The sequence below is a fragment of the Mycteria americana genome, chromosome Z, assembly GCF_035582795.1.
Source record: "Mycteria americana isolate JAX WOST 10 ecotype Jacksonville Zoo and Gardens chromosome Z, USCA_MyAme_1.0, whole genome shotgun sequence".
In the NCBI taxonomy this organism is placed as follows: Eukaryota; Metazoa; Chordata; class Aves; order Ciconiiformes; family Ciconiidae; genus Mycteria; species Mycteria americana.
In genome coordinates this window covers 25,106,287-25,133,851 of record NC_134396.1, presented here as the reverse complement: position 1 = coordinate 25,133,851, position 27,565 = coordinate 25,106,287, and the positions used below count along the sequence as shown (strand labels likewise).

Below are 27,565 nucleotides of genomic sequence, written 5' to 3'. Positions count from 1 at the left end.
AGCTTCTGCTGCACCTGGCAGCTGAAAAGTCCTTGACTAGTGCAAACATTACTTAGCAACAATAAAACATCTCTGTATTATCAACACTGTTTTCAGCATGAATCCAATGGGTAGCTAGCCCCATACTAGCTACTATAAAGAAAATTAACTCTATCATAGCTGAAACCAGGACAGCATGGCAGATTCGCTGTGTAAACATAAATCATTCATTTCTGCTCAAAGAAGTAACTTCTGGTAATTACTTTAACAAACCTTTTATATCATTTTATTATGATGCACAGTTCTGTATTTCAGCTAACTCTTCTGGTGAACACTTCCATGTTCAACACTGCAGTAATGTGGGAAACACTACTTTGCCATCCCACCAGCACCAGGGTCTCACATAAGTATCGTTTCTTCCTCAAATCATCAGTTAAAAAACTTCAGTGACATCAAAACTTGTGCCTGCCATGCTTTGTCTTCCAACATGCACATAGTCTGAGTTAAAAGCTGGACACTGCACTGCTGAATGTAGAAGGGACAGGACTGAGACCTGTATGTCCATATTTACCCCTTTTTGTGAGCACGGCTGCCTTATTACTCCAGACTAGTAACATGATTTTCACTACAGCCAATACTCCTCCTCAGCATTGGGAGGCAGCATGTTACGGTCCTGCTCTCAGCACAGACATGGCACTGCATACCCTCAGTTAAATAGGTTCCAGTGAGGAGCTGCCTCGCTTCCATGTGGCTCAAAGCATGGACATGTGCCTGGTAGACACACCCCAAGTCCCTCTGGAAGTCTTGTCCAAAATACCTGAGCCTCGAGCAATTGACAGCGTAGGTCCAATGTGCCCACAGGTCTTGGATTCCACCTTCTTTTCATACATTTAATTTTTATTCAGACTTGCAGAGGTCTTTATTTCGTGCACACACCATGTAGCAGATTCCACTGTTTCTTAGACCTGACTTACGTAATGTGTTTTGTTAAAATAAAGCTCATAGTTATCTTCCCATATTTAATGGGAAAAATGAATGTAGCAGTAATATTAATAGTCTGACAACACTAACCCTTTTTCTATATTAAAAAAAAAATGCAATGAGCTCAATGAGAGTGTTAAATGGAGCCTACTCAGGGCATCTGATGGAGAGGCTTCCCTGTCTGGCCCAGGCAGAGGCTGCCGGACTGGTGGTTGACCACCTTTTAAATGCAGCTGTTTCTACTCCCAGGTCTCTCAATCTGCTACAGCTTTTCAGGCTTCTTTTATACTTCCTTATCTGACTGATTCCTTTGTTTCAAAAGAATGCATATTCCCAGAGAGGCCATCATACCCCTCGGCTCCATAAATGGCATACACTCACTTGCAAGTACCCATGTACTACTTGACATGCAGCAAGCTAAGATTCGCTAATCCAGCTGTGTCACAGGATTTTTTAGCCCTTGTACAATAGGACAGCACAGAAATGCTGCCCCGTGTTTTCACTCTTCTCTCTTTGCAGGCATACCGGGCAGTGACTATATCAATGCCAACTACATAGATGGATACAGAAAGCAGAATGCTTATATAGCAACACAAGGGGCATTGCCAGAAACCTTTGGTGACTTCTGGAGAATGATGTGGGAGCAACGGGGTGCAACTGTCGTCATGATGACAAAACTAGAGGAGAGGTCCAGGGTAAGGAAAGCATATACAATGTTAATAATATTGTACCTGAGTAGTCACTTACATAAGATTTTTGTTTCTTTCATGTATGTTTGTCTGCCTCCTGTATATGCACAAGAACTGATTTTCTTTTAGGTTGCCACCAGTAAAAAGTGTCCATACTATGAAAATCACTTCTATAGGAAATGTTAGTTCTGCTGTGAAATTACCAAGTCACACCACTTATTTTGTAGGTTTTTTTATACTATGAAAAACTTAAAATCTCTTGATCCCCAGTGATTTTTTTTTTTTTCTGTTTCAATCATACTGGAAATATTAGGTGGTGATTGAAAATGTTACTTCCTCTGTGCTATCAAGAATACAATTGTATCATCCTGTTATGAGGAAGTTAATGTATGTCAACAGCATTCAATTTTCAGTTTTATATCGTATAGATTAAACATTACTTAAGAACAGTGAGGGTTTGGATTTGCTTAAGAAACATAAGAATTTTTTTTAGCACATGCTGGGTGCTAGGAAAACTCTACAACAGCCTATGCAGTAATAGAATACAAAATTATCTGTGATATTTAAAATTCATTTTTAGAGGGCAAAGTTAAATTAGGAAAGTAAAGGACTAAAATGTAAGAATACTATTCTAATAATAGAAATGTTATAATAAAAGATGTGCTATATGTGAAGGGAAATCAAAAGTAATAATACTTTTTTGTTATATAATAAGGAAAGTGATGGACAGCGTAGTAACAGACCAGTGTGTATTGCATGAAGATTTACTAGCACGTCCGTATTTGATGGTGTTCATCAGTTCTAATGGTGGATGTTACTGGGGGGGGGAGGAGTGAATGAAAAAAAAATAAAAGAAGGAGAGAAAGATGGTGAGAAAAAGAAAAGGGAAAAACCCTTCTCAGTGGCCAATCAGAAAGAGAAGTGAGTGTCCAGCCCTCAGCATCCTCTCCAGTAGAGCAGGTTGTTTCCCCATCATATTTTTCCCACAATAACTCTCTATTTTATGTCAAGACGTATTCAAACTCCTTGTGGGTTGTTCCTGCTTATGAAGCTGTTATTGCTGGGAGCACGCGTTGACTGGGGAAGGTGCTACGCGGCCGGTTCATTGCTGAGCTTTCTGCAAACGCATTAATGAGTCCTGTAGTGTAAACCAGAAGCTACAACCAACTGTAGAAATCAGGAAAGGGTAGAAAGAAGGGGTGATTCTAACATCAGTAGCAATCGCTTCCCTTGGGAACCTGCCGTAACAACAGTATCAGGGATTGCAAGTATAAGACCAGGAGATGAATAACAAACAAGAGTGTCGTGGGAAAAGGACTGCTACAGGCATTCTGGGGTACACTGTCCTGGGAGCTTGTGCGAAGGGGTAGGGAGCTGCAAGTGGGAGGCAGGCTGCAGGATTGCAGGTGGAAGGCCCTTAGCAATACAAAAAACTAAGGTACCTAAGGTGCTGTGCAACATGTGTTAAAAAAGGCAATAAATACAGCGGATCAAGAACAGTTCAGAAAGAGAGAAAGAGACTGGGGAGGAGGAGAGGAGATTTATCATCCAGAAAAGCTTTTAAATCAGTAAAAAGTATCTTATGGAGGTAACTGGATAATAGTTGATATTTCAGTAATTCATGGGTGAGCTCCATTTCAAAATGAAAATGTTTTTGCATGTGTAATCTTGGAACGGGGGGGAATGCACCGTAAAGCCTAATGCTGTACTATGCTGCAATTGATGTTTTTTTCACATGCTTGGATACATATAATTTCAATTATTACATAACTTGTTGAACCTCTTGGCAACTGTCATTCCTTTCTGAAGGCTTATCAAAGTACGTATATATATTTATACTTTTACCATTTCATCACTTTTTAAAAATAGAGTAGGGTTTTTGCAGTTCAAGCAAGGTATAGCATTCTAATTATAGAATCACTTTCCGCATGTAAATTCAACCTGCATTAACACCACTGCCTGTACATACCTGATGGCAATTAGTACATAGCAGAGGGTAATTTTATCAGAAATTTTCATTTTATCTTGTCTAGTCTAGGCACTGACAGTTGTTTGGAATTAAGCAAATGAAATTTTTCCCATTTCTTCACTAATTCTTATATAATAAAGTTGCTGCTAAATAGCATCAGTGCTAAGAAAAAATTTGATCCTAATAAGCAACCTATTGCAGAAGGTGTACTTAAATACTTGAGAGTTTATCTTAATAGTGCAGGCCACAGACAGCCACTGTCTAGAAAGATGTTTTGATGTAATTAAATGGAATTCTACTCATTCTCTCCTATAATTGCTTAACAGAGTTTTAAGCTAACTCTAGCCTTTGCTGACTGCACCCTAAAAAAACACTGGTCAGAATAGTAATCACCTCCAGAAGTGATTAGCATTCAGCAGCAATACATTCCCTGAGTGTAATGATAGACCAGACAATCAAGTCAATGGATTGTCTGTGCATTCAGTGCTTATGTTTGCGTATTTTTTTGTGCATAGTTTAGCTCATTCTGTGTTCATAGGTCAAGTGAGTTTGATGCACTAAATGCAGAGCATTAGAGACCAGCTATCCAGTACATAATTCAGCTCCAATCTTAAGAGTCTGCAAATCTGTGAATATGGCATACCAGTTACCTCTTCTCCTAATACAGTAGCTACATGTAATGTAATTAATGGTATTGATGGTGAGGCAGCAATGGGAATCCCTGTGTGGGAAAAGAATACGATGACAACATTTCATTGTTAATTTTTCTTATGCTATCATTTTTATATAGCATATCCTTATAGCAGGCGACCAAGTGAAATTTCAAACATGAAATACAATACCACTGTTACATACCACTAGAGATGAAGATCTTCACTAATTTTGTTTCTCTTTTTCCTTTGATTCCTTTTTGATTGCTTTTGTGTCTTGGCAGCCTGATCATTATTCCTGCTGCAAGGCAAGATCATTTCTCTCTGGGACTTCATCTACTCTCCATCTCCATGTCGTCATTTCTGTTTAGCTTGATTTTTTCATTATGTAGTCCTGCAGCTTGATATCAGCCTTTTTAACCTGGACTGCATAGATAGAGATAGGGATTTTAATTGCATCTGCAGAAACAAAGTTGGTTCATTAGCATGTGTTAGATGTCTGAGTAACTTCAGCTTTGAGAATGTACATATTTTACAGCTGAGTACATCAAATGAAGATGTTACAGTGAATTCATTATTCATTTGTTTGCCTAAAAGGAACCTGCAGGAAAAGAGAAGCTCTTTCACTTATAACCTTTCACACTTTGTTGGTTTTATATGAAATGTCATCACCTGAATCTCACTTGACCTAAACCAGACTAGAGAGAGAAAGTCAGTCCCATCATTCAGCTACCATACACATAATTTATATCAAAAAGGATTATACACACTGGCAGTGCATGGAACAGTGTTGGTAGCATATTTGTCACATACATGAGTTTAATCTAAATGAAATAAAAGAATTATATTGAAGGTTGCAAATTAAAGATTAAAAAAAGCAGTTTTGTGTTACAGTAAGGAAAGCTGTAAAGCATGTAAAGTATTAATGTGTGATACCTCTCTTCCCCACTCCTCTGTCTTCCCCTCCGCCCCAGCACTGCAGATTTTCCTTTTTTTTTTTTTGATCCTCTGAATTAATTGAATATTCTGAGAACTCGCGTGCTGTAGTGAATGATGTGAAAGATCAGATGAAGATAGAGAATCTCACGTTCTAGCAAAAGATAATACTGCCTCAAACAGGAAACATTTAGTCCTGCCACCTGTTTCAGGGTAGGATACTGTTGTGGATCATCCACTTGAAAAAGATAATTCAATCCTTTCCTTCTTTGCTATGTAATTCCTTATTTTGAATACACTTATTATGTTATTTTGGAACTGATAGAAAATACTTACCTCCTTCCTTAACCTCATTGGCAATATTTTCTATGTTGGGACCATAATGCCTAGGATTAGAATCTTCTGTCAAAAAACACCAATCAGGTCAAAGGTCAACAATATAATGACCCTAGCAATTATTCAAATATGAGCCAGATTCTGAACTTGTATACTGATGAGGAAGGCTTTAGTTTTCATACTGATACTATTGGCTTCATTCAAATTTGCTAATGACTAAGTGAATACATGAGGAAACTACATTTGTGGCATTCTGCTAGCCTGATCCAGACACTCATTTGACTGTCAGGAAGTGGATATCATCATCAATATTATAAGCCAAGAATATGTAAAAATATAAGCATAGAATAATCATCTTGGTTTGTCAAAGGTTAACATCTTGAATTCTGAGTTTTCACTGGGAAAGGGGAGGTAGAAACAAGTCCAGTAGAAAAGTTATGTATGCTGTCTCAGATTTTGTTCCTCAGTATTGAAATAGGTGAGACTATTTGCATGGACCCTGTATCAGTTCCGTAAGAACATCTAAGGATAGTTAAAAGTCCCTGAACTTAGCTTCTCTCAACTGGTCACTGATACCCAAGAGAGTCAGGAGAGCTGGTACTGTCCTGAGAAAACCCAGGCGGAGTCTTCCTGAGGTTGCTGCAATGCTAAATAGGTACTTCTGTTGTTCCAAGTGTCATGCAGCAGGTCTGAACCTCCCCAAATCAGAACACTCCATCTGAGTCTTTCAACTTATTTTTTACAGACTATCCCATGTCTTAGAAAAATGGAGATTGGGTGACAGTAGAAATATCAGGTAGATGAAGATGTGTGTCTTGAATGTGGAAATTGGAGTAAAATCATTTTTGGGGTTATGTTTTGTTTGGTGGGTTTGGTTTTTTTTTTGAAGGAGTGGGATGTATTAAATTAAATCAGGGAAGCTTTTTTCAGATTCAAGTAATTAAAAAAAAAAAAATTTGAATAAGCACAGTGGAAAGTGTACTTGTACCTGGGAACTCTTTAGTAAGAATAGCTTTGAAACAAACTTCTGGCCACCAAAGGTTTCTAAGTCTTGCTATAGGCACGGAAAACTTAAAGGCAGGTCTGGGAAGAACCCTAAATTCTTCTACTCCAAATGCACAAATTGCTAACATTTTTAATGAATCTTCATTTGTTGATGGCAGAGTAGGCACTGATACCTAATGTAGCTGACTTCATAGCTAAGACAAAGCAATAGTACATGCACAACAGTAAGTAATAAGCAAAGAAAACTGAGAACATTGTTTCCTTGTCTGTGTGAAATGCATGAAGATCTTTCAGACAAATACAGGCTGTGCAGCAGAGTTTTATGTGATTGTGATTAAGGTCATTTTCCATTTGTTGTTCAGGGCTTCAGCAGCAAATTACAGATCTTTCCTCCTAAGTATGTTTTGACAGGTAATACTGGAGCTACTACCTGTCAAAATACTGGATCGAAAATAAGTGACAATAAGACATCTTCACTAATATGAGTAGAAAAGTCATCAATATATGCATTTAACAAATCGTTACAGATTATATCAATATGCTCCCAAGTGCACCTGTATTCTACTGTATTTAGACAAAATGTAATTGATTTGTGCATAAAAGCTGCACTGATGTTTTGTATTGGGCAGCACAGGTATGTAATTTTTTTTCTTTTTTGAAGTTGTGAAATATGTGTTTAAACATAGGAAAACATAAATAAAAATTTTAGCTACATTTTGCAGCAACAAGAAAAATATGCATGTCTTTATCTGGTAAGAGGTAAGTTAACATCTCTCTTAGCAGACATATTAGCAGATAGGACATGTGTTGCAGATGGCATTCTTTCATAATGAATTGCATTGTTTTACTAAAGAAGAATTAAATGTGCAGTTTTGTCATTGTTCGTTCCCTAATTTTAACAGCAAACCAATAACTTCTGTATCAATAATGCCCTATCAGAATTTTATTTGACCTCTTTAGTGCTCCCAGCATGCTAAGATATGAGTCAGAAAAAGAATGAATGAGACACCTGGCAAAAAAAAAGGAAAAATCCAAAGTCAAGTAGACCATGTGTTCACCAGATTTACAAAAATAAAAATAAAAATGTGTAGGTTTGTACTGGCTTTTTTTCACTGTAACAGAATGCGATGGCCACAGTCCAAGAATTCCTACACCATTGTACGAGCTGGAGTCACCAGTTACCGTGTCAGCATTGTGAAACTCGACCATATGGCTATTCATTATGGAAGGATTCACAGAGGCACAAGGGCAGGGACGTGCTTAACTCTCACTGAAATGCAGTCAGTCATAGGTGCTTAATTCATGTAAGAATCTAATCCTAGATGTATATTAACATAGACTTCACTCACCAGTAAAGCTTAAAGTTTCTTTTTCTAGGCACGTTACAGGTGGAATTCCTGTGCTGAGGTGCCTCAGCTAAAACTCAGACTATTACGTCACCCAGCAAAATAGCTGTGGAAATGCCAGACTGTAAGCAGGGTTAATTTTGTGTGGAAAGAAATGCTGTAACACCACTACATAGGCTGAAAGCAGTTTCGGCATGCTGTGTCTGGTTATTTCAGCTTATGCCCATTTGGAGTTGAGGACATACAGAATGAATGCCCAATGTGAAAAGATGTTGGTAAATTACAGAGAATCTAGAAGAGAACAGTAATGATCAGAGGTTGAAGAAATGATGTATGGGGAAGGTCAGAAAGAATTGGATTTGGTTTATATATAAGAGAGTGAAGGAAAACATACTAGTCTTCCAGCATGTGAAAGGCTGTTAAAAATTTCATGGCAATCAACCATTTTCCCTGCCTGTGGGGCTCTAGGAGGAAGAAATAAACTTTGCAGAAAAGGTGCTTTGTGTTAAACTGTTAAAGAACTTCCAAAATATGTCATGAATGGAGCAAATTCCATAGGATATTTTGTGCAGCCTCTTCCACTGTAAGCTTTCAAGAACTGTTTACACCAGAGTCTTACCTGAAATGATATGGCAATGCCTGGTATTGCCACACATATTTTTCAAGGCAACAATCCAGGTTTTTGTGTTATGATTCTGTGTCCATAAATGAAGTGGTTTCTCTTAGCTGTTAGGGTAAACTGATAGTTGTCTCAAAAATACCATGTCCCTGAAGCAAGTGTATAGCAAGTGGTTTAGTCAAAACTGTATTGTAACTCTGTAATTGGACTTTATTTGCTTAGTTCATTTGCTTTGTACTTGAAATAAGACATACATTACTACCTCATATAATTCTTCTCTTAATACAGACAGAGGGACTATGCCACATGTAGAGAATGGCCATTGACATTTTGAGTTAGAAGTTTTCCTTGCAAAACTAAAGATTCTGCATATTGGTTTTCAAAATGAGATGATTATTTCATGTTTGGTTTAGCACTACAACCTGTTACTTCAGTGCAGGGAGTTCTTTCAAGGAATTTCAGGCTTGAAAAGGTCAGTGAATTAACTATTGTTTAGGGAAAATAACCTCACATTTCCTTATTTAGCAGATTCTGGTGAAAGATTCAAGACCAGTTCTCCTTTATGGTGAGAAATACATCTGGAAAATTTAAGTTCTTCAGGCGGGTATCTCTGAAAGAGAATAATATGATTTACGTTTTCCATCATTTACAAATCTTTTCCTATTTTCTAAGGAAGTTAATGGATACAGCTGGCTACTGAAAGGCACATGTTGGTAATAGATGTTTTTTCTAGATGGTCTTTCTGGTTAATATCACAGGAACTCTATGAAATACATTTATGAGATTAAGAATTTTAACCATGTATTAAACTAGCAATAGAAAGCTCACAGTGACTCAAAATTCCATTCAAAAATCAAAATCCAAACTGAAACCTCTTAAGATCCCCAAAATGTTCTCCAATGTACTGTTTCTCATTTTTGTGCTGTTTCATCCATTCACTTCTGGCCTTCAGGAGAACCAAAACCATAAGAATAATAGAATTTTGTTGCTCTGATGTTTCACTCTTTTGATTATTTTGTTTCAGTCATTTCTTACATAATATTCATATCAGCTAAAACAGCTAGCTCTCTTGTATGGACAATAGAAAATCTTCGTTAGAGCACTTGAATAATAAGCTGAATTCTTCAATATGTTCTTCATACGGTACTGTAATATCTCGTTCAGTGAAAGCATTATTCAGGCTGCACACAGTGATCAGCCTTGAGTACAGGAAGAAGATGAAGCAAAAAGTAGTCAGCCCATTCACTTTTCTCCTCGGTTCCATTCATATAAACCTTTTCAAGACCTTTTTGGAAAATCTTGCTGTACTTAACTGTTTGACAGACTCATCCTTCAAAATGAATTTGCTAAGACCCTGCCTTCCCTGCTGTTAGGAAGAGTTCAAAAAGGGCATCTCACATTGATGCCAGCAATATAGTTTTGAACTATTCTTGGCTTTTATAGATGAAGATGAAAGATGATAGAGAAGACATTTCAAATATGCCCAAGATTCCTTTTAATGTCTGTTTCCTTTTGTTTTAATAACTGTACCACACTCTGTCATAAGGATCAGAATGGAGACAGTTTGGGGGTTATCTTTTTAATTATCAATTATCAATTAGTACCTCTTAGCCTACTAATCATATCTCAGAAATTTCAAAAAGTAACGGTGTAATGAGGGTTGTTTTGCAGACTTACTAGATGACTAAAGTTTGTTATGAATTGATTAGCCTAAAGTTCATTTATGTTGTCTCCAAATCCTGTTTGGAACTTCTTTTTCAAGGCTACTGTAATTAAGACCTTAGACAGAATTATATTGCACTGCAGAAGTGCTTATTTTATACCTAGTTTTTACACTCAAAATACTTGGTTCAGATGAGCTTCAACAATCGTAGAATCATAGAATCATTTAGGTTGGAAAAGACCTTTAAGATCATCAAGTCCAACTGTTAACCTAGCACTGCCAAGTCCACCACTAAACCATGTCCCTGAGCACCACATCTACACATCTTTTAAATACCTCCAGGGATGGTGACTCAACCGCTTCCCTGGGCAGCCTGTTCCAATGCTTGACAACCCTTCTGGTGAAGAAATTTTTCCTAATATCCAATCTAAACCTCCCCTGGTGCAACTTGAGGCCATTTCCTCCTGTCCTATTGCTTGTTACCTGGGCAAAGAGACCAACACCCACCTCTCTACAACCTCCTTTCAGGTAGTTGTAGAGAGCGATAAAGTCTCCCCTCAGCCTCCCTTTCTCCAGACTGAACATCAACATCTTTGCCTTTACGTACTCACAGGTACATATCTACTATAAATCGTTATTAGAGACCAGTGGGTACAAATGTTCTTTTTTCTGTAGTAAACAATGGATTCAAAGAACCACATTTCCAGAAGCGATTGTTTTGGGAATACATTTGGTGAGACTTAGAAGGATCTGTCTACCTGGGACTGGGTGCACAGTTCTTTCAGAATTTAGGATCCTATTCAATTCAGTGCCTCTCTGAAAGCAAAATCTAAACCTTTAAACTGTTTTATTTTCAGCCTTATTTCTGAGTAGGAGTTTATATTTTTAATCTGTTATTTGGAGTTAGACCAAAGTGAATGAGTAACACATGACCGAATCTTGTTCGAATAAGGCCTAGAAAAATGTGTTTCTGTATTCTCATTTTTAAAAAAAAATCTTTGCATTACAATCTCATGTACTAGTGTCAGTGCCTACGATCTTTAGACTCAAATCAGCCTAATCATTAGGAGGTAAGGCATTGTTGCAAAAAAAAGGAAAATGGCTTCAGAGTAACAACTGCTTGGAGGCAGAACGTTAGCTGGAATGTCTGAGGCACTAAGCTGGCCTGAGGGTTTGAGGCAGTTCCCATCACCAAAAACTGGCACTACCTTTTTTATTGCATAATTATTATTATCATTCAGTATCATTGTAGAGATACTTTATTTTTGAAGGAAGACCATCTGAAAATGTCATTAGAAAGTTTTGTCTGCAAAGACTATTATTATTAAGAAAACCAGAGCAAGAAGTTTGTTACATACTGCTGTTATTTCCTATTCCAGATTCAGCATAATTCATATGCTGTTCTTACAGCAAGGAATGTACTGTATGAATCTGCCTATTACTAGTTTGCTGTCTCTTTCCTGATCTGCGTTTTGTCTTTATAATCTGAGATAGCCTGTAACAGCTGGCTCATGTGTTAAGAATCACCTGAAGGGGCTTTTCAGCCTGAATGATGGAACTTTGTACTGGAAAATTATTTCTCTACCCTTGAATGTCAGGAATCTTTGTATTCATATGTTCATACGGAAATACACTTCCTTCAGCTCTGTTGATGCATGGCAGTGCCTTCTCTAGTGTCTGTGACTTGTTGAAGTGTGAACATCCATGAATATTCTTAGGAACACTGTAGCTACTTAAACCCCTCAAGTCTGAAATGGTCTCCAGCTTCTCATTTTTAATGGATAAGAAATTTACATTTTCTTACAGCTTTGCTTTCAGTGAATGCTCGTACTTACATGAAGAGCAAGGATTCGCATGGTCTGAGTGAAACAAATGTAGAGAAAGAAAACATGTGTATGTTTGAGGGGCAGGTTAAGAGAATGTGCCTATCATTAGTTATGTCTTCTAGCTATGTCTACTACTATGGTACTTAAAAGATTTCATAATATATTCAGTGCTCCTTTGAGAGCTGCTCAGATCTCAGATGTAGTGGTTTTGGCAGTGTGCAACCTATGATCATGAGATAGTGAAAGTAGTAGTAGAAGGTATGCTTGTCATTACATGTAATTTAATTTCTCTTTAAAAAACACTCTTTGAAATCACCAGTGTGTTCTTTCGTGCCTGTGTGTCTGTTTCATTCATCTTGCCATCTTTAGTGACAGGCAAGAGAACATTAGAGAATTATTGGTAAAAGCTGTTTTCTGTAACCATGTACAGTTAGTGGCACAGAAAAGCTCTATTGGGTGCAGGTGAATGTAGTCTGCGGAGGAAAAGATCAGCCCTTGTAACTGGGAGCTAGGTGGATAAGAGGAAGGTAAGGACTATGAAATTCACCAAAAGTATATTACGAACTAACTCTGAAAATAAATAAAACCTGTAATTTTATTTCTGAAGGAGGATGCATGTTATCCTCACCATACTTTACCACATTAAAGTTGTCTGTTTTCCAAACAATGTTGACAAGTGAGGAAGAATTGACCTAACTATAGGGAAACTAAACACAGATCAAAGAGCTAAAGAAAAAAAAAATTGGCAAATAATTTCAAAATTGTCTTATTGACATTTAGTGCTAAATTTTGGATGACTCAAGGGGTTTGAGAATTTTTTTCTGGAAAAAAACATTAATATGTAACCTCTGAAAAATAAACTTATTTTAAGTGCTGAAGGCTGGAATCTTAACATAGGATAAAACATTTAACAAGAACGCTGTCTCAGAAAATAGTGTCCTAACAATTAACTTATATTATTTGATTCTCTGCTGCTGGTGAAGTCCAATAGAAAACATTGTTCTGATCTCTCACAAAGATAAATCAGACTCTGAATTGTTAGGAGTATTGGGAATGTAAGGTTTATGATCACAGAGCAAAAGAGTGTAGGATGCAGGTAAGGGCACATCTGTGAAGAAGACCTCTTGTTCTGAGAAAAATCAAGAGTCAAAAGGAATAAAAGATGTAGTTCCATCAACTTATGCTTCGTGTGCTCTTCCAGAAGGTCAAATCCGCATCAATCCAAAGTCAGGTTTTCTTTCAAAAAACTGATACTTATTTTCGTCAATTTCCACTTTCAAATAATATATACACTGGTCTACAAATTGTATTTATTTTTGAACAGTTACTGTCTGCTTCCAGCAGCAGTCATCTGCATCAGCTAGCTCTCACAGAAAGTATTTTAGAAAAATTACAAAATGATTGGAGTTTATGTTAGATAAACTAATAAATGAAAAAAAAAAAGCTAAAATCTGCACCTAAAAGAGCTGGCACATTTATTTTCTCCCAGCCTAACTGAAAAGGAGCAATTTTCTAAAGACTTCTAAATATGAGTATATGCTTAACATTAGATTACTATACAAAATAAAAATAAAACAAGTATTTTCTGTTGTTTGCAAAGATGCTGGTAACCTACTATGTTCTGAATTTCCATTTAATTTTTGTGTTGAACATTTGTTTCCCTCTATTACATTTGGAAGTTGTTTTTATAAAGTCTTACTGGTGAGAAAGCTGGTTAATTTTTCAGGCGTGCTTTCTGGAAGCTAGCACTGCTTCTACGAGCATAGAATTTATATGTGGGAACTGCAGGGTAAAGAGGAGAACTACATGTTTAGGCATGCAAAGGCATGGCCAGACATTTATTTCTTGTATTCATTTCATTAAAAATACATAAAGTATTCTACCATTTTTATTCTTTTTTTAAAAAAAATCATTCAAACCAAACAGGTTTAGTCAGAAGTTTATAGTAAACCTGTAGTTGCTAAGATTACAAACAACAGCTATTACGTATCAACACTTTCCATAAAAAAATGTATGTCATTCTATGGGAATTAACAAATAATAAATAGTAAACAACTTGTTTGTCTAAAATACAGCTAACCAATACAGACACAAGTTACACTGTGTCTATATTAATGATAAAGTCAAACTAGATTTACTATAATTATATTGACATAACTCAATTGAAAATATACCTTTCTGTCTGCTTTGCAGAAGACCACAGTGGCTTCTTTTAGTATTAGGAATCTTGCAAATAAATCACTGATATTCATGAAGTACCTTCAATACTTACTCTTTCAGTATTTCAGTAAATGGCACAAGGAAGTAATTACTTAATTCCTCTTAATAAGAGGATTTTGTACACTATTAATCCCATTTTTAAGACTGTAGTGTCAATAAACATCTTTAGTTACTTTGTTACAATTCCTTATCTATAAATTAAGATATCAATTCCTATAAAAAATTGTTTCAGGTTTTTTTGCATCTAATGAATGTTCATCACCTTCTTCAGTGGTTAGAATTTTTTTTCCTCTTTATCTAGATAATTTGTTCTCAGACTGTGATTTGTGAACTGTTAGTGATCTGTGACCTGTGAGCCTCAAAATAAAATGATCTGCAAGCAAAAGCGATTCGGGACTGGGGAGTTTGAAAGTGTACTAAGTCTTTTTCAATAAGTACTGAGCAGAGTGAGAAACCTGGAGAACACATGAGTTTCAAAGATGCATTTCCTAATTTTCTATTTTGGGGAAATCATCAGGTTTTCTCTTGGATTAACATGATAATTCACATTTTTATCAGAAATACTGTGCAATATTCTTCTTTTGTTGTTTCTTACAGTTTATGTATTCTCACTGAATTGGGTATCAGTCTGGCTTAGAGTGATTAATGAAGACATTTAGTAAACAAAAGTGATGTATTATTACTGGACTCAGAATACACTTCTTTTCTGTACTGTATGCGGGGCTAATTGATAAGAAAGTATTGTTATAAATAGAATGGAAACTGACTGTCTCAGTTTCACCTATCAGTTACTGAAAGCAAAATATTTTCAATTATTTAACCCCCTACTACTTTGTACTATGTTTTCTGGTTGTTTTAGGGGTTCAGCATTTCTTTTTTCATAATAGTTTTCATCGTAAATACCTTTTTTAACTGAAACAAATTATCGAGCCTCAGCAATTGTAATAAGCATATGGTTCTCTTTTGCATCATCTTATACAGAATTATTTCAGCTCATTAATACTCTAAACTATGGTGTTTTGGAATGGAGATTTCTCTGAATGAAATGTCCTGTGTCTTTTAAAATTTGATGGATGAATTCTGTCTATCAAACCATGTTTTTTAAATGCCTGTGAACACAATTTCGTTATATGCTTCGTAACACTGATCTCGGAAGGAAATTGTAATTTCTCACAGTGCACTTAGTAGTTGTTGGTGCTCTTTCATTTATCTGTGTACTAAAATTATTTCTCAAAAAATTCAGGTTTTAACTGAGATATTTCTATACATACTAGATGTTAACATCCAAGCAACAGTTTATATGTTTGAGGACTAATGTCAAATAGGTGAAATATGGCAAATATTCAAAAAGTTGTCTGTCTACCTCTACTGGATTAGTACTGTAACTAAATTCTGGACTGTGAAAGGTGAGTTACTGAAGATATAGGTCATATTTTTAGCTACTATAAATTGTTTTTTCTTTAGTGTATCTATACTTACAAGTATTTCTTAATCATCTGCCCCACTGAATTTACAAATACCCATTATGGAAGAAGTTATTGTAAGAGCTACTACCAGAAGAGCAATTCTTGTTGATGATAAAATACATTTCCTGTGTTGGATCCTTAGCAGTTGTTTAACGTTCTAACTCCACGTACTTTAAAAACCTACAGTGATATATACTCAGATAGGTAATAAATGTCAGTTTTAAATGTATGCAGTAATTGCATATTTTTCACTACAGGTGAAGTGTGATCAATACTGGCCAAGCAGAGGCACAGAAACATATGGACTAATCCAAGTGACCCTTTTAGACACTGTTGAATTGGCAACGTACTGTGTTCGTACATTTGCACTTTACAAGGTATATATACTTATATATACTTACAATATACTTTAAAATTTAAATGTAGGCAACTTTTATCCTTTCCTTTTCCATTTCCTTTTCCGTTTTCCTTTCCTTCCCGTTTTCCTTTCCTTTCCATTTTCCTTTCCTTTCCATTTTCCTTTCCTTTCCATTTTCCTTCCCTTCCCTTCCCTTCCCTTCCCTTCCCTTCCCTTCCCTGCCCTGCCCTGCCCTGCCCTGCCCTGCCCTTTTCTCTTCCCCCGGCTCCTTTCCTTTCCTTTCCTTTTCCTTCCCTCCTTCCTTCCTTCCTTCCTTCCTTCCTTCCTTCCTTCCTTCCTTCCTTCCTTCCTTCCCTCCTTCCTATCACTCTCTCCCTCCTGCTGCCCTGCCCTCCTTCTTTCTTTTGCTTCCTGCCTTCCCTGCCTTTCTCCCTTATTTCCTCCCTCCCTTTCTTCCCTTTCCCTCCTTCCACTTTCCTTCCTCATTTCCTCCTATCAGTACTGAACAATGAGACCTCTACAGACAGAGTGTATTCTTCTTACAGCATGGAGTTTTCTAAGTTAATACAGAGCTCTTGCTATAAAAAACATTTAACTGAATCAAATACTAGCTAAAGCTCTGGCACTTGTTGTGATGCATTACTGTGCAGTATAGTTAAAGCTCTTAGGTTGTTTGAACCTTGCAATTTAGAATATAAGAAACATTTCCCTCCATAGCCTGAGTTCTGTTTCTCTCTGGCCCCAAATGTGATTTAAATATATTTCTCTGGTATATATGCTTCTGCCGTTGTTTCATTTAAAAGTGCCAATATCACATCAAGTGGCAGTTTTGCATGAAGTTTTTTAATTTCATAGAATGGTTCAAGTGAGAAAAGGGAAGTGAGGCAATTCCAGTTCACTGCCTGGCCTGACCATGGTGTCCCAGAACACCCAACACCGTTCTTAGCTTTCCTGCGACGAGTCAAGACCTGCAACCCACCTGATGCTGGACCTATGGTTGTACATTGCAGGTAAGCCCAGAATTTCTTTCAAAGCATCTTATGTCAAGATTACTGCTTTCTGTTTTGTTGCAGATGAAAACATAATCTTCTTTTAAAGATACTTCTGAGTCTGTCAAAGAAAAGGATGGTTGCATTGCAAACTGGGGACCTGAGTATGGTACTGCCAACTTGGATGGGCCAGAATTACTTTCTTTGGTCTGTGCAAGAGGAATTAATTTTTGAATATCTAAAGGTCTACAGTGAGAATGTCTGCAGGGAGAATACAAATGTATATATGTAAGGTGGCATGAAAAAGAAAGAAGACAGTGCTGATTTAAGAACCTGAATATTGAAGAAAATGTATTTTGAGCAATGAAACAGCATTTGAAATTATTACTTATATTGTGTATGAAAGTAAAGAACATGAAAATTAAGAAAGAATAATGGCAACTTTTATTGAAAATAGGTAGAAACCTTAATCTGTATTCAAGGTTAAACCCTCAGTTTAGGACTGTGAGGAGCTGGAACTGCAAACGATGTACCTAGGGAACAGCCTGAGCTCAGTTCCAGGGAAATGAGTGCTCCATGCTGTTTGCAAGGTAGCAGACCTCTTCAGGCTTTATAAAGTATGAATTAATAAACTTGCAAGAGAAAAACATCATCTCCTCTTAAAGTTCTGGGAGTAAGGAAAATGAAGAGGTAGAGATGGGGATTCGTTGGAAATCTTTGACAAGAGCAGATTTTTTAGAAAGCTTTAAAATCACACTGATAAGAACATTGTCAGGACATATGTGCCAATTCTGATAGAAGTAAGCTGTAAGATGGGCCCCCCTCATTCCAGGGCTATGTTGTTAGAGCTACATAGCTTACTGTGCTGCCCCTTTCAAAGCAAATTCCTAAGATCACTGATTTTTGTGAGCTTAATTTTGGGATACCTCCAGTTAGTAAGGCTGACACTTACTACTCCCTGTTCGAAGCTACAAATGCTTAGTGTATTTGAAAACCAGTCTTGCTTTTGTCATCCCAAAACTGAGGCATAGGAATTACAAGGATTACAGCATACCACCCCCTCTAGTTTTGTCTTCTTACATATTGGTAAGCTAGCCATGGAAGCTGGTTATTTGAACGTTTTTTAAGTGATTAAAAGAGCCTTTTGTAAATGAGACAGGAAAATAAAGTCAACAGGAAAACAAAATAAGTAGTCCTTCAATGTTGAAAGGCACAGACTGTTTAGAAAAGATCAGAAAACATGTAAGATAGACGTTTAATGTTTATTAAAACACCAGGGTTAGGAATGTGGAATAAATATAAAAAATAATGCAAATAGATTTATACAGTTTGCTGAGTATTTCCTGAATGGAACCAAATCTTTTTGTACCTATATTTACAGGATCTTAAAACACTTCCAATATTGCCTAGAATTATAGATTGCCTCACCTATAATTTCATCAGCTTGATCCATATAGAGTATACCTCCAAAGGTGCTGAGCAGTGAAGATGTTATACCCTAAATCAAAACCAAAATTAATAGAAGAAATGAATCCTCCCACTCTGGGAAGGCTGTTAAGTTAGTATAATTACCTAAATTCTCTCAATGCAAAAATAGATGAATTAAATTAGTTGTTAAGAGTCATACAGCAAGTCATTGGAAAAGATGAAATCAAATACAAGGCTTATTATCACTCAAGGTCATTATTTTCTCTTTGTCATTGGTTATGCATGCAAATTTCAGTGAAAGTGGTGGTCAGGTTAGGTAGTATGATTTGATGCCTGTTGAGGGACTTTTTCTCCCAATTTCCTATTGATTTATTTGTCGATACTCAACAATATGCATATCCTGGTAGTAAATTTGTTAAAGCTCTTTGCCTTATGTATAGCTTCTTGGGACATTAAGATTTTGGGCATTTCATACAACCTGTCCTCTGCAAAGCACACTTCCACATATTCTATTATTTTAGCAAGCCTTTTAAATCCCACTCCCAACAATTTGGCTATGAGCAGAACTAATGAAACCAGATTTCTTGCAAATTTGCAAATTTTTGTCTCTGTATTTAAAAATTTTATGTGGCTGGCACATAGCAGCAAGTGTTGTGGACAGACCAAAGCTTATGAACGTACTCATCAACTCATCAATGTTAATGTGCTAACTATCTAACTGACAGGCCAACAAAAATAAGTTACTAAACTCTTTCTTACAGTAGTAGTGTTAATGTGGGTGTCTCTTTTCAGGCATATTGTAGCAACATTATATTTTGAGATTTGTATTGCCTTATCATTTTGAATTTGGTATTATTAAATTGGTAAAAAGGATCAGAAGAGGAACAACAACAGACCATCAGCACAATTTTTTTTAGGCTAAAAGATACGTCTTTCAATCAGCAACATGAAAAACTTTCACATGTAGTTTGAAATTTAAGTACTGGACATGCCTAAACATTTCATTTCAAGTTCAGAAAAACTTTAGTTTTATGTTGAAACAGAAAAAGTAAGCAAGTTTTGCATGTTATGTGTTTTTTCTTATAATCTGCTTTCAGATTTTTCTTTCCTCTCTTCTCTGTTGCTCACTTTGTAAATTTCTCCATGCCACTCTTTCCTTTGCTTCTCATCCTCAGTCATTTCACTTTTTTTCAATTTTTTTCTCTCCAGTGTCTGGACTGCTCTTTATTCCATGGACTCCTCTAATTATATTCTATTTCTGTCCTTCAATTTCACTGTTTTCTGAAACTCATTTCACTGTTTTTTACCATATTACTGAACCATTTCAATATGAAATATGTTCCTACATATCTTAGTATTTTCTCTGAAGAAAGATCGTTGTTGTAATGGTAGCAGTCTCCTGCCAGTTTTTGTCATGCATCACCTTTCACTGCCTTCTAGTAGTCACCCTTTTCCACTGAAATATCTTATCTATTCTTGACAAACTTCTTGCTTTTCATTTCTTCCTTTGCTGGCCCCTAGTCTGCCTCTGTAGCCTTTTAAAAAAATCCTGTTTTCCTTGTTCTGTATAGTATCTGTCACTGTCTCCCATTTTGTATTCAGGGACTCCCTAAGTCCCTTTTCATTAAAGCTCATGTACTGCCATCATTCAGGTATTAAAAGTATTTCACACTTTCTCCACTAGAGCAAAACAATATAATACAAGACCATATCTTGTATCCTTTGCCTATGGTAGGCAGCGCTTTTCCAAGATATCCCACTGAAGGAATAATCTGAGTTTACTCCCCAGTGGGAACATGAGATTCATAGTCAAGACATCTGAAACAGCACTGGTACCTTCTTTTGTGTTTCTTCCAGTACTTAACAAACTGTCAGAGCTCAGGAAATTATAATAATGACATGTTATAGAAGTATAAATACAAGGGGGTTTACCTTTCAAAATACCTTTGGTAAAAAGAAGCAGCTGTGGAAGCATTTTTCTGCAAAGCTTTTAACCCATAAAAAACTGAAAATAAAAGCTAGCAGGCAACTAAGTACAGGAAGAAGCTATTTGTCTATAATACATCTGTGAATTTAGCTCAGAGTTTCTTACTGTTTGAAAGGTGAGCTCCTTTTCACTTTTGATTCATGTCAACACCCAGTAAAAGCAACAGGAGCCTGCCTGGGTGAGGAATAAATAAAAGAGCCAGCTATCTACATTTTGATCCTTGGAGAATAACCCCCTGTTTATTCTGTATTTATAAGTAGGTATTGTAAATGAGAAGTTTAGCCCAAGCTTTCCCTTACTGCATTCTCCTCATGTGCCTTAATATTGACCAGCAGTTGTCTTTCAGTCCACTTCATATTAAGAGATTAAGAGGTTTTTCCAGTTGGTGGTTTTGGGATGTGGCTATATATCCTATAGAGAATCAAGGTAGTTGGAGATCTGGTTCATGAGTGTGGCCCCAGACCAGTTTGTATCAAAGCCTCAGTTGCTGATAAGCTAGTTTAATATCCTGTTCCTAGGAAATGGTTGTTGGGTGTGTTAAGAATTTATTTAATAACTTGCAGTGTGCTTAGTGGGAAAAAGTCTGAGGTGAAAACAACTGACAACTGAAGAACTCACCCTGTAAACTTTTGGATGCATTTTATTCACATAACAGTGATCAGAAAAAAAATGCATAGTCTTAACTGGTGGAACTAACTGTTAATATAATATAAGTATTACCACTCAAAATTACTAGACTTTATAAGACATGTTCTGATAAATGCATGTCAAACAAATACAAGTGGAAGTCTTAATAACAAATTTTGTGTGATGAAAGCAAAGAAAAATACAGATTTATATGATCAGAATTTACAATAACATTAGTAATTATTTGTTACTAATGTCCAGGCAACAGACATCTTTACATGTCATTTACACATCTACTTCTGATAATTAGCAGTTTGGTTGCCTGTGCAGTATTGAATTTGAATCTAATATAGAAGGCAAAAACATGTTGAGAAACGTCATATGTACATTCTACCAGTCAAAGCTCTTACTTGTGCAGAAAAGTTGGCAGATTCGTAAGCTGAAAAGGTAATTAAAATATAGTTAAAGCTATGTTATTTTTAAGGAGAAAACATAGATCATTGCTGAAAGGATTGTGAAGCACCAAAGGTAACATCAAGGGCTAATATAAGTGCAGATTTTTTTATTTATGTAATCAGATATCCTGGTAGGACTACCTGTATGAAAAAGGTGTAGTGGTAATAATATAAATGCATAATGCCATTGCACTCTTTTTCCAGGAAAAAATCTATACTTTTCTGTCTATATCCACCAGGACAGATAGTTTAGCAAAGCCCAAATCAAGGTAAAGTTAAATTTAGAAATATATTTTTTGTAAACTGCCATGTTCCATGATCCTTGCTTGAGTTACATTCTCCCAAAGACAGAAGTATCATTATATTCAGTGTGAGATTTGGTAGAGGAAAGCAGCTAAATCAAAGGTAAAGCTGGATTAAAAAAAAAAAAAAAAAACAACCACAATCCCATCCTGTTTGTAGATACTTTTCATAATGTGTGTTCAAATCTTGTCTTAGCTTATGTCAAATAACTTATCTGAAGATTTTTCTATGGTGGTTGAAATACTTGATGCAGGTAGATGCTTTTTCATTTACAGACTGTTATATTTTAAGACTGTATCCTTTCAGTCCCTTTGCGCAGAAGTTGAGTAATACCACAATCCAACTGGTGTCTCTGCATGACTTGCCCTAATTTGCAGAGCTGATCTGGAAAAAAGGGTTTCTTTAATGAAAAAATGCAGGCTTAAACCCTAGGATTCTGCATTGGTGAGGCTGTAACGTGTGGTCTAATGATAGTGGGGAAAGCACATGTTTTTGTTTGAAGATGGATTACTGCAGGCAAACAGGTGCTAATCAGATCACTATAAAATAGCACCGGAGGGTGTTTGGAGCTTTATGCCACTATGTTTTCAAAACATCACAGAAACTTTAGTAGTTGGTTCAGTAACACTACATAAAAGCTTTATATGTAAGTGCAATCCCATATGTTTGAATCTCTCTTTTTAATACCAGCACCAAGGGGCATCTTTAAGATACGTTGTGAAATTTTGGCAGGTACCGTTAATGCTGCTATTGCAAACAGAAAAAAATTTGGAAGTTTGGAAGAATATGACTGTTTTAAGTAAATCTGAGTATACTGACATAACCAGTTAGCACAGTAAAAACAAGTTAATTTTCAAAAAATAACAGAACGCAATGTGATCTTTTATTTCTTAAAGTAGAATACTTACCTAATTTTTGTTCAAATTTTCAGAATAAAAAATAAAATTTAAAAATATATATGTATATCAAAGGCAATGATTTTCCAGTGGATTGTCTTACTTCACCTCTATATCTTTTGAACCTCCCTACCGCTTTTGCCACATGCCTCCCAAGTGCTCATTTTCTAATCCTGGCAGTGAGTAGGTTGCAGATTACTGGCTATCCGTTTTCACGGTGGGGGAAAAAATTCCTCCCAGTACATATGCAGAAATCTCTCAAAGGAGATTGAAAAATACTAAAAGCTACCTCGTACCTTCCCTCTCCCTACCCTGGGAACAACTCAGGATCTTTCCTAACTTCCCGGGACAGCTGAAAGCTCTGGAGAGGAAAAGATAGTAAAGGCAGTTTAGTGTAACAAGTCTTTTAATATCACAAATCTAAACTTTCTCTGCTTTACCCACATGTCTTTATCCAGCAGCTATTGGGTTGCTACTATATACTAGGCTGTGCTGGGTATAATCCATATACGAAAACACTGTAACACTATTTCCTCTCCAGCTGTTAGCTGTAGGTCACCATATATCTCATTTAGACAACTTCTTTCTCAAAGTCTTCATTCACCAATAAAAAGCAAAGGGAGAGGGATAAAGCTGTTGTTAGATTCTCTTCTTAAAACAATGCATAGTTGGTGACCCTGCTTAGGGTGTTTAGTTCCTCTTAATAAAAATACAGCAATGAGTAAATGTCCATGTTTTTCATTGTATGCCATTTGTATTGGTGGTCTCAGTTACTCTGACCATGCAGGCAGAGTAACTGACTGGGAGTCTTTTCATGTCTACACATACCTTTCTTCTTGGGAGTTACTTCATTTCTACATGTACCTTGTACAAAATACACAAAGGCTTGCAGAGTTTGATACCTTGGGAGCTTGATCTCTGTTTAAGGAATAGGAACTGGATTCTCTTCATTTAGAAATTTTTGGATGCTTGTTCTGTCTTCATTTAGTTGTTGGAATTGCAGAATCTACTGGAAAATGAGAGTCTAGAAGAAAGGTTAATAAATGCTAGCTGGCAGAAACAAAGACTGAAGTCCACCAGCACATTGATTGAGGGATCATCTGTATAGCAAGACACTGCTTGATAATCACTTGTGCGATGAGTGGCATCACAGAGGGACAGGATTTGGGACTTGCCTTCATATTCTCACCATAAAAACTTTCAAGGTTGTGAAAGTTTAGATTCCAAAAGCTTCACAGTTGAAGACCCTGGCTGTTTTATGCTGAACGTACAAGAGTTTTCACATGATTACTGTCTTATGCTCATGCAATTACATAGACAAAAAGTAGTCTCCGTCTGTATGCTGATAAAGCCAGTGATGGATGGGTAATCCTGGAATTCTTTTTCTCTGTTTCAAATTTGAGTGTCATTAGTTGGGACCATCTTGATTGCAAAAATGCCAGTTACCTTCCCCAACTGATAGCTAACTTAAGGGCAATCTGGGTCTTAGTAGTTTAGGTGTCTAATTTGTTTCCTTAAATTTAGGTGCTTACATATGAAAACCTGGAATTATGGACATGAGAAGGACTACCATACAGTAGTTAATGTGACAGTGTGCAGTGTCCTTAAAGATTGTCTGGGGTACCTTGATATTTTTAGTTTGAATAGGAAAATACTATGCTACCTTATCTAGAAATCTTCCATGAGGTGTCAAACACCAGCACACTGATGCTGATCCACTTTCAAGTTTTGTCTTAAGTTAGAAGCCAGTTCTGCACAGCAAACCAGCCTTTTCTAAAACCTGCACTGAAGCTGCTGTACGTACAGTATGTGCTTCCATTGTTTATAAGCATAAAAACGCAGTAAGTATCACTGGAACCATTATTAAAATTCAAAAGCATACAAATGGCAAATAATAGCAGTATTTCTTCATGCAGGTTCAAATAATGGAAAATACCTACTTGTGGTCTTTTTGATTAAATCAGTCCTATGTGTATAAATCCATCTTTGGTTGGCACTTCGCCTGTGGTTCAGGGGATTATAGCCCCACTGCTGTGACTCAGGGCTGGATTATCTTTTGAAATCCTAAAAAGCCTCTATGACTGCATAAGGCAAGATTTTGTTTCTGGCAGAAGTCAGAAAACTGTAAAGGAACATAGTGAATGCTGTTACTAGATAGAATCAGTGGTCTATCTAGGCCAGTATCCTGTGTCTGACAATGGCAAATGTCAGAACTTTCAGGGGAAAGTATAAAACTCCGAAGTCAACAATATTTCAGTGAAGTTTCCTCCCCAGCAGCAAGCAGTGACTAGTTTAGCCCTACTTCATGAAGATTTCAATTCTTTTCCCCCATTATTTTCCCCCACAGAAACTGGTGGATACTGTATTGTTCATATCTCTGATTGTACACAGATTTTTAAAGAACAAAATCAGACAGTCTTATGTTTAACTTTTTTCCCTGTCTACATATTATTCTCTGACAAGTAGTTTCACACATCATGTTAGAAGATATCTATTTACTGTTATTTTAAACATGTGTCTCTTCATTTCACTAAATTTCTTCGGATAAAGGGAGAAAAAAGAACATTCTTTAACTCTCTCTCTTGTTTTACATGTCTACAACTTTCCATTGTGTTCATCCATCATAGCAAACTAGGACAGCAACATATCCTAACCTGTTTCAGTACTTGTCATGTACAATCCTCACATCCCTAGTCTTTTTGCTGGCTGTCTTTGCTTCCTCATTTGCGACATACCCTTTTTCTGTAACCTTAGTAACAGTAACTATTCCCCAGTCTTTTTATATTTTTTTAATAAGAGGTAAGGCAGCAAAAATAGTTCCAGAATTATGCCACATTTTCTTGTAAGTTGTTCGGTGGAGGTACTGAGGCCTGACTTGGATTTGGCCAACAAATGGTTTCGGTTGAGCAGGTCTCCTGGAGACTGATGACTTTTTATTCAGTGAAGTAACCTGCCCCTTATTAAAATGTAATAATTTTCTCTAAGATTTTTTTAACAGAAGCGGTGCCTTTTCCATGTGTTATCTCAAATTACAAATATGTTGGTGCTGATAATTATTTCCATATATATATATTATCATGTCCTACAAGGCCTGTAATTTCCTTTGACCTAAGCTGTAGTTTGATACTTTATTTGATCAGCACTCTTAGTGAGTCATTTTATCCATATGTATTTAGTTAATTGGTTATTTTTCTCCCCGCCCATGTTTATATATAATATACTCTACAAAGGAAAAGGAAATCTGACTGCTTGCAGCTGAGTCTAGTAAAAGAGCAATTAGGTTCTATCAGAGCCAGCAGCTGTCTGTAATGAATTCTGAATTAAAATTATGAGTGAAGAAAAGAATCCAGCCATCTGCAGGAAATGTGAAAATATTTTTATAACCCAATAGCTGAATTCTGGAAAGGGGTATCTCTGAGATTTCCCAGCTGTACCTAGAGTAAATTCCGGAATATCCATGGACACACAGTATACTGGAACACATTGCATCAACTTGGCTACCCCACATGTTTGGCTAACTTTGAACAGGCTGTATTTTTATTTAAAGTAATCAGCATGAAAACCTCTTTAAATCATCTCCCTGTGTCTCTAGAAGTGAAATGAAGCTTTAAAAATAGTCCTGTTATCTTTTCATGGAGGCTTTCCAATCAGTATTCTGCCTTGAATATTAATCTTTCTTAGTTTTTCATACTTTTATAGATTTACTTCAGGGTGTCATCACTTACAGATTTTGTCAATGACTGCTGTTCCAAGTGAATCCTGCACTGTGGTACCTATTCTTTTTTGTCACCTGAATTTTAAAAATAGATTTAATTGTTTAAAAATTATTATAGTACTATCCAAGCTCATTTTACAGCTACTTTGAAACTTCTATGCCAAAACCCCCATGATTTTCATTATAACTTATCCACAATATTTGCTCATAAAGTTCAAAATCCTGCAAAAAAGAGAGAGATTAGTGTCCAACCTCTAAATGACAAATTGTGATTAAGAAATGCTTAGTAGTATTAACCTCTCACAACCTGGTTTTCTACTACATTGCAGAGAATTCTTGCTGTTATAAAGACTGCTGAGGTTAAAGAAAAGAAACATCAGAAGTAGTACTGGTAACCAAGCTCTTCAGCTGTCGGCAGAGTATTGTCAGAGATATTGAAAAGGGAGTTTATTCTTTTCACCACTTGGTCTAAGAAAACAGAGGCCTAGCAAGAGCCTTGATAGGAGCTCGTCAGAGAAGCTTCATAGTTTTTTCTTCTCTATTTCCAGCTGTATAACATCTCACTGCATTATTACCATATTGCAATCATTTCAGTTTAAACCAAATCTAAAGTGGCAAGATCACTTTTGTCTCATCCTCTGAATGTATTCTCTAGCTATATTAGTTCTCCATGGAAAAGGAAGAGACATCTTGAGATGGAGATCCAAAACAGTAGGTCTGCTGCTAAAGTCCCATCAGCTTCAAGCTTGAGGACTAATTTCTGGTTATTTACAAGTTTTCAAAGTAGGAAAAAAAAAGAAAAAAAAAGGATTTGTAGACAGGTAGAGCCCAGCTCATTTAGGGCTTTGAACTGTGGTTGGTACTGAAAAAAAAGCCAACGCACACTGAGGAGACCTGGTAGTATGTCTTCTTTTTTGCTTTGTACTTACCAGATGAAATACTATGTCCAGATGACAATCTGGGACCTCATCACTGTTCTATCAGTCTAAAACCCAAGCATAACAAATGGCAAATGGTAGTGTTCTGACTTTAAAAACAGGGATCCTGAGGGCAGCTGGTGTTAAGAAAAAGAAACAGTTGTTGGCCACAATAGGTATACAAACACCTAGAATCAGAGAGGAG

The 27,565-nt window shown here is 36.4% G+C and overlaps 1 protein-coding gene across 4 annotated transcripts in view; it reads left to right on the top strand.

Moving 5' to 3' along the window:
* The window catches only part of PTPRD (protein tyrosine phosphatase receptor type D), a 386,895-nt gene that overhangs the window by 332,744 nt on the left and 26,586 nt on the right, over positions 1-27,565 (top strand). For all 4 annotated transcript variants that reach the window (XM_075526932.1, XM_075526931.1, XM_075526929.1 and 1 more), the window contains 3 exons: positions 1,480-1,655; positions 15,943-16,062; positions 16,899-17,053. In XM_075526932.1, the coding sequence (XP_075383047.1) occupies positions 1,480-1,655; positions 15,943-16,062; positions 16,899-17,053 (451 nt within the window). The remainder of the gene's footprint in view (positions 1-1,479; positions 1,656-15,942; positions 16,063-16,898; positions 17,054-27,565) is intronic.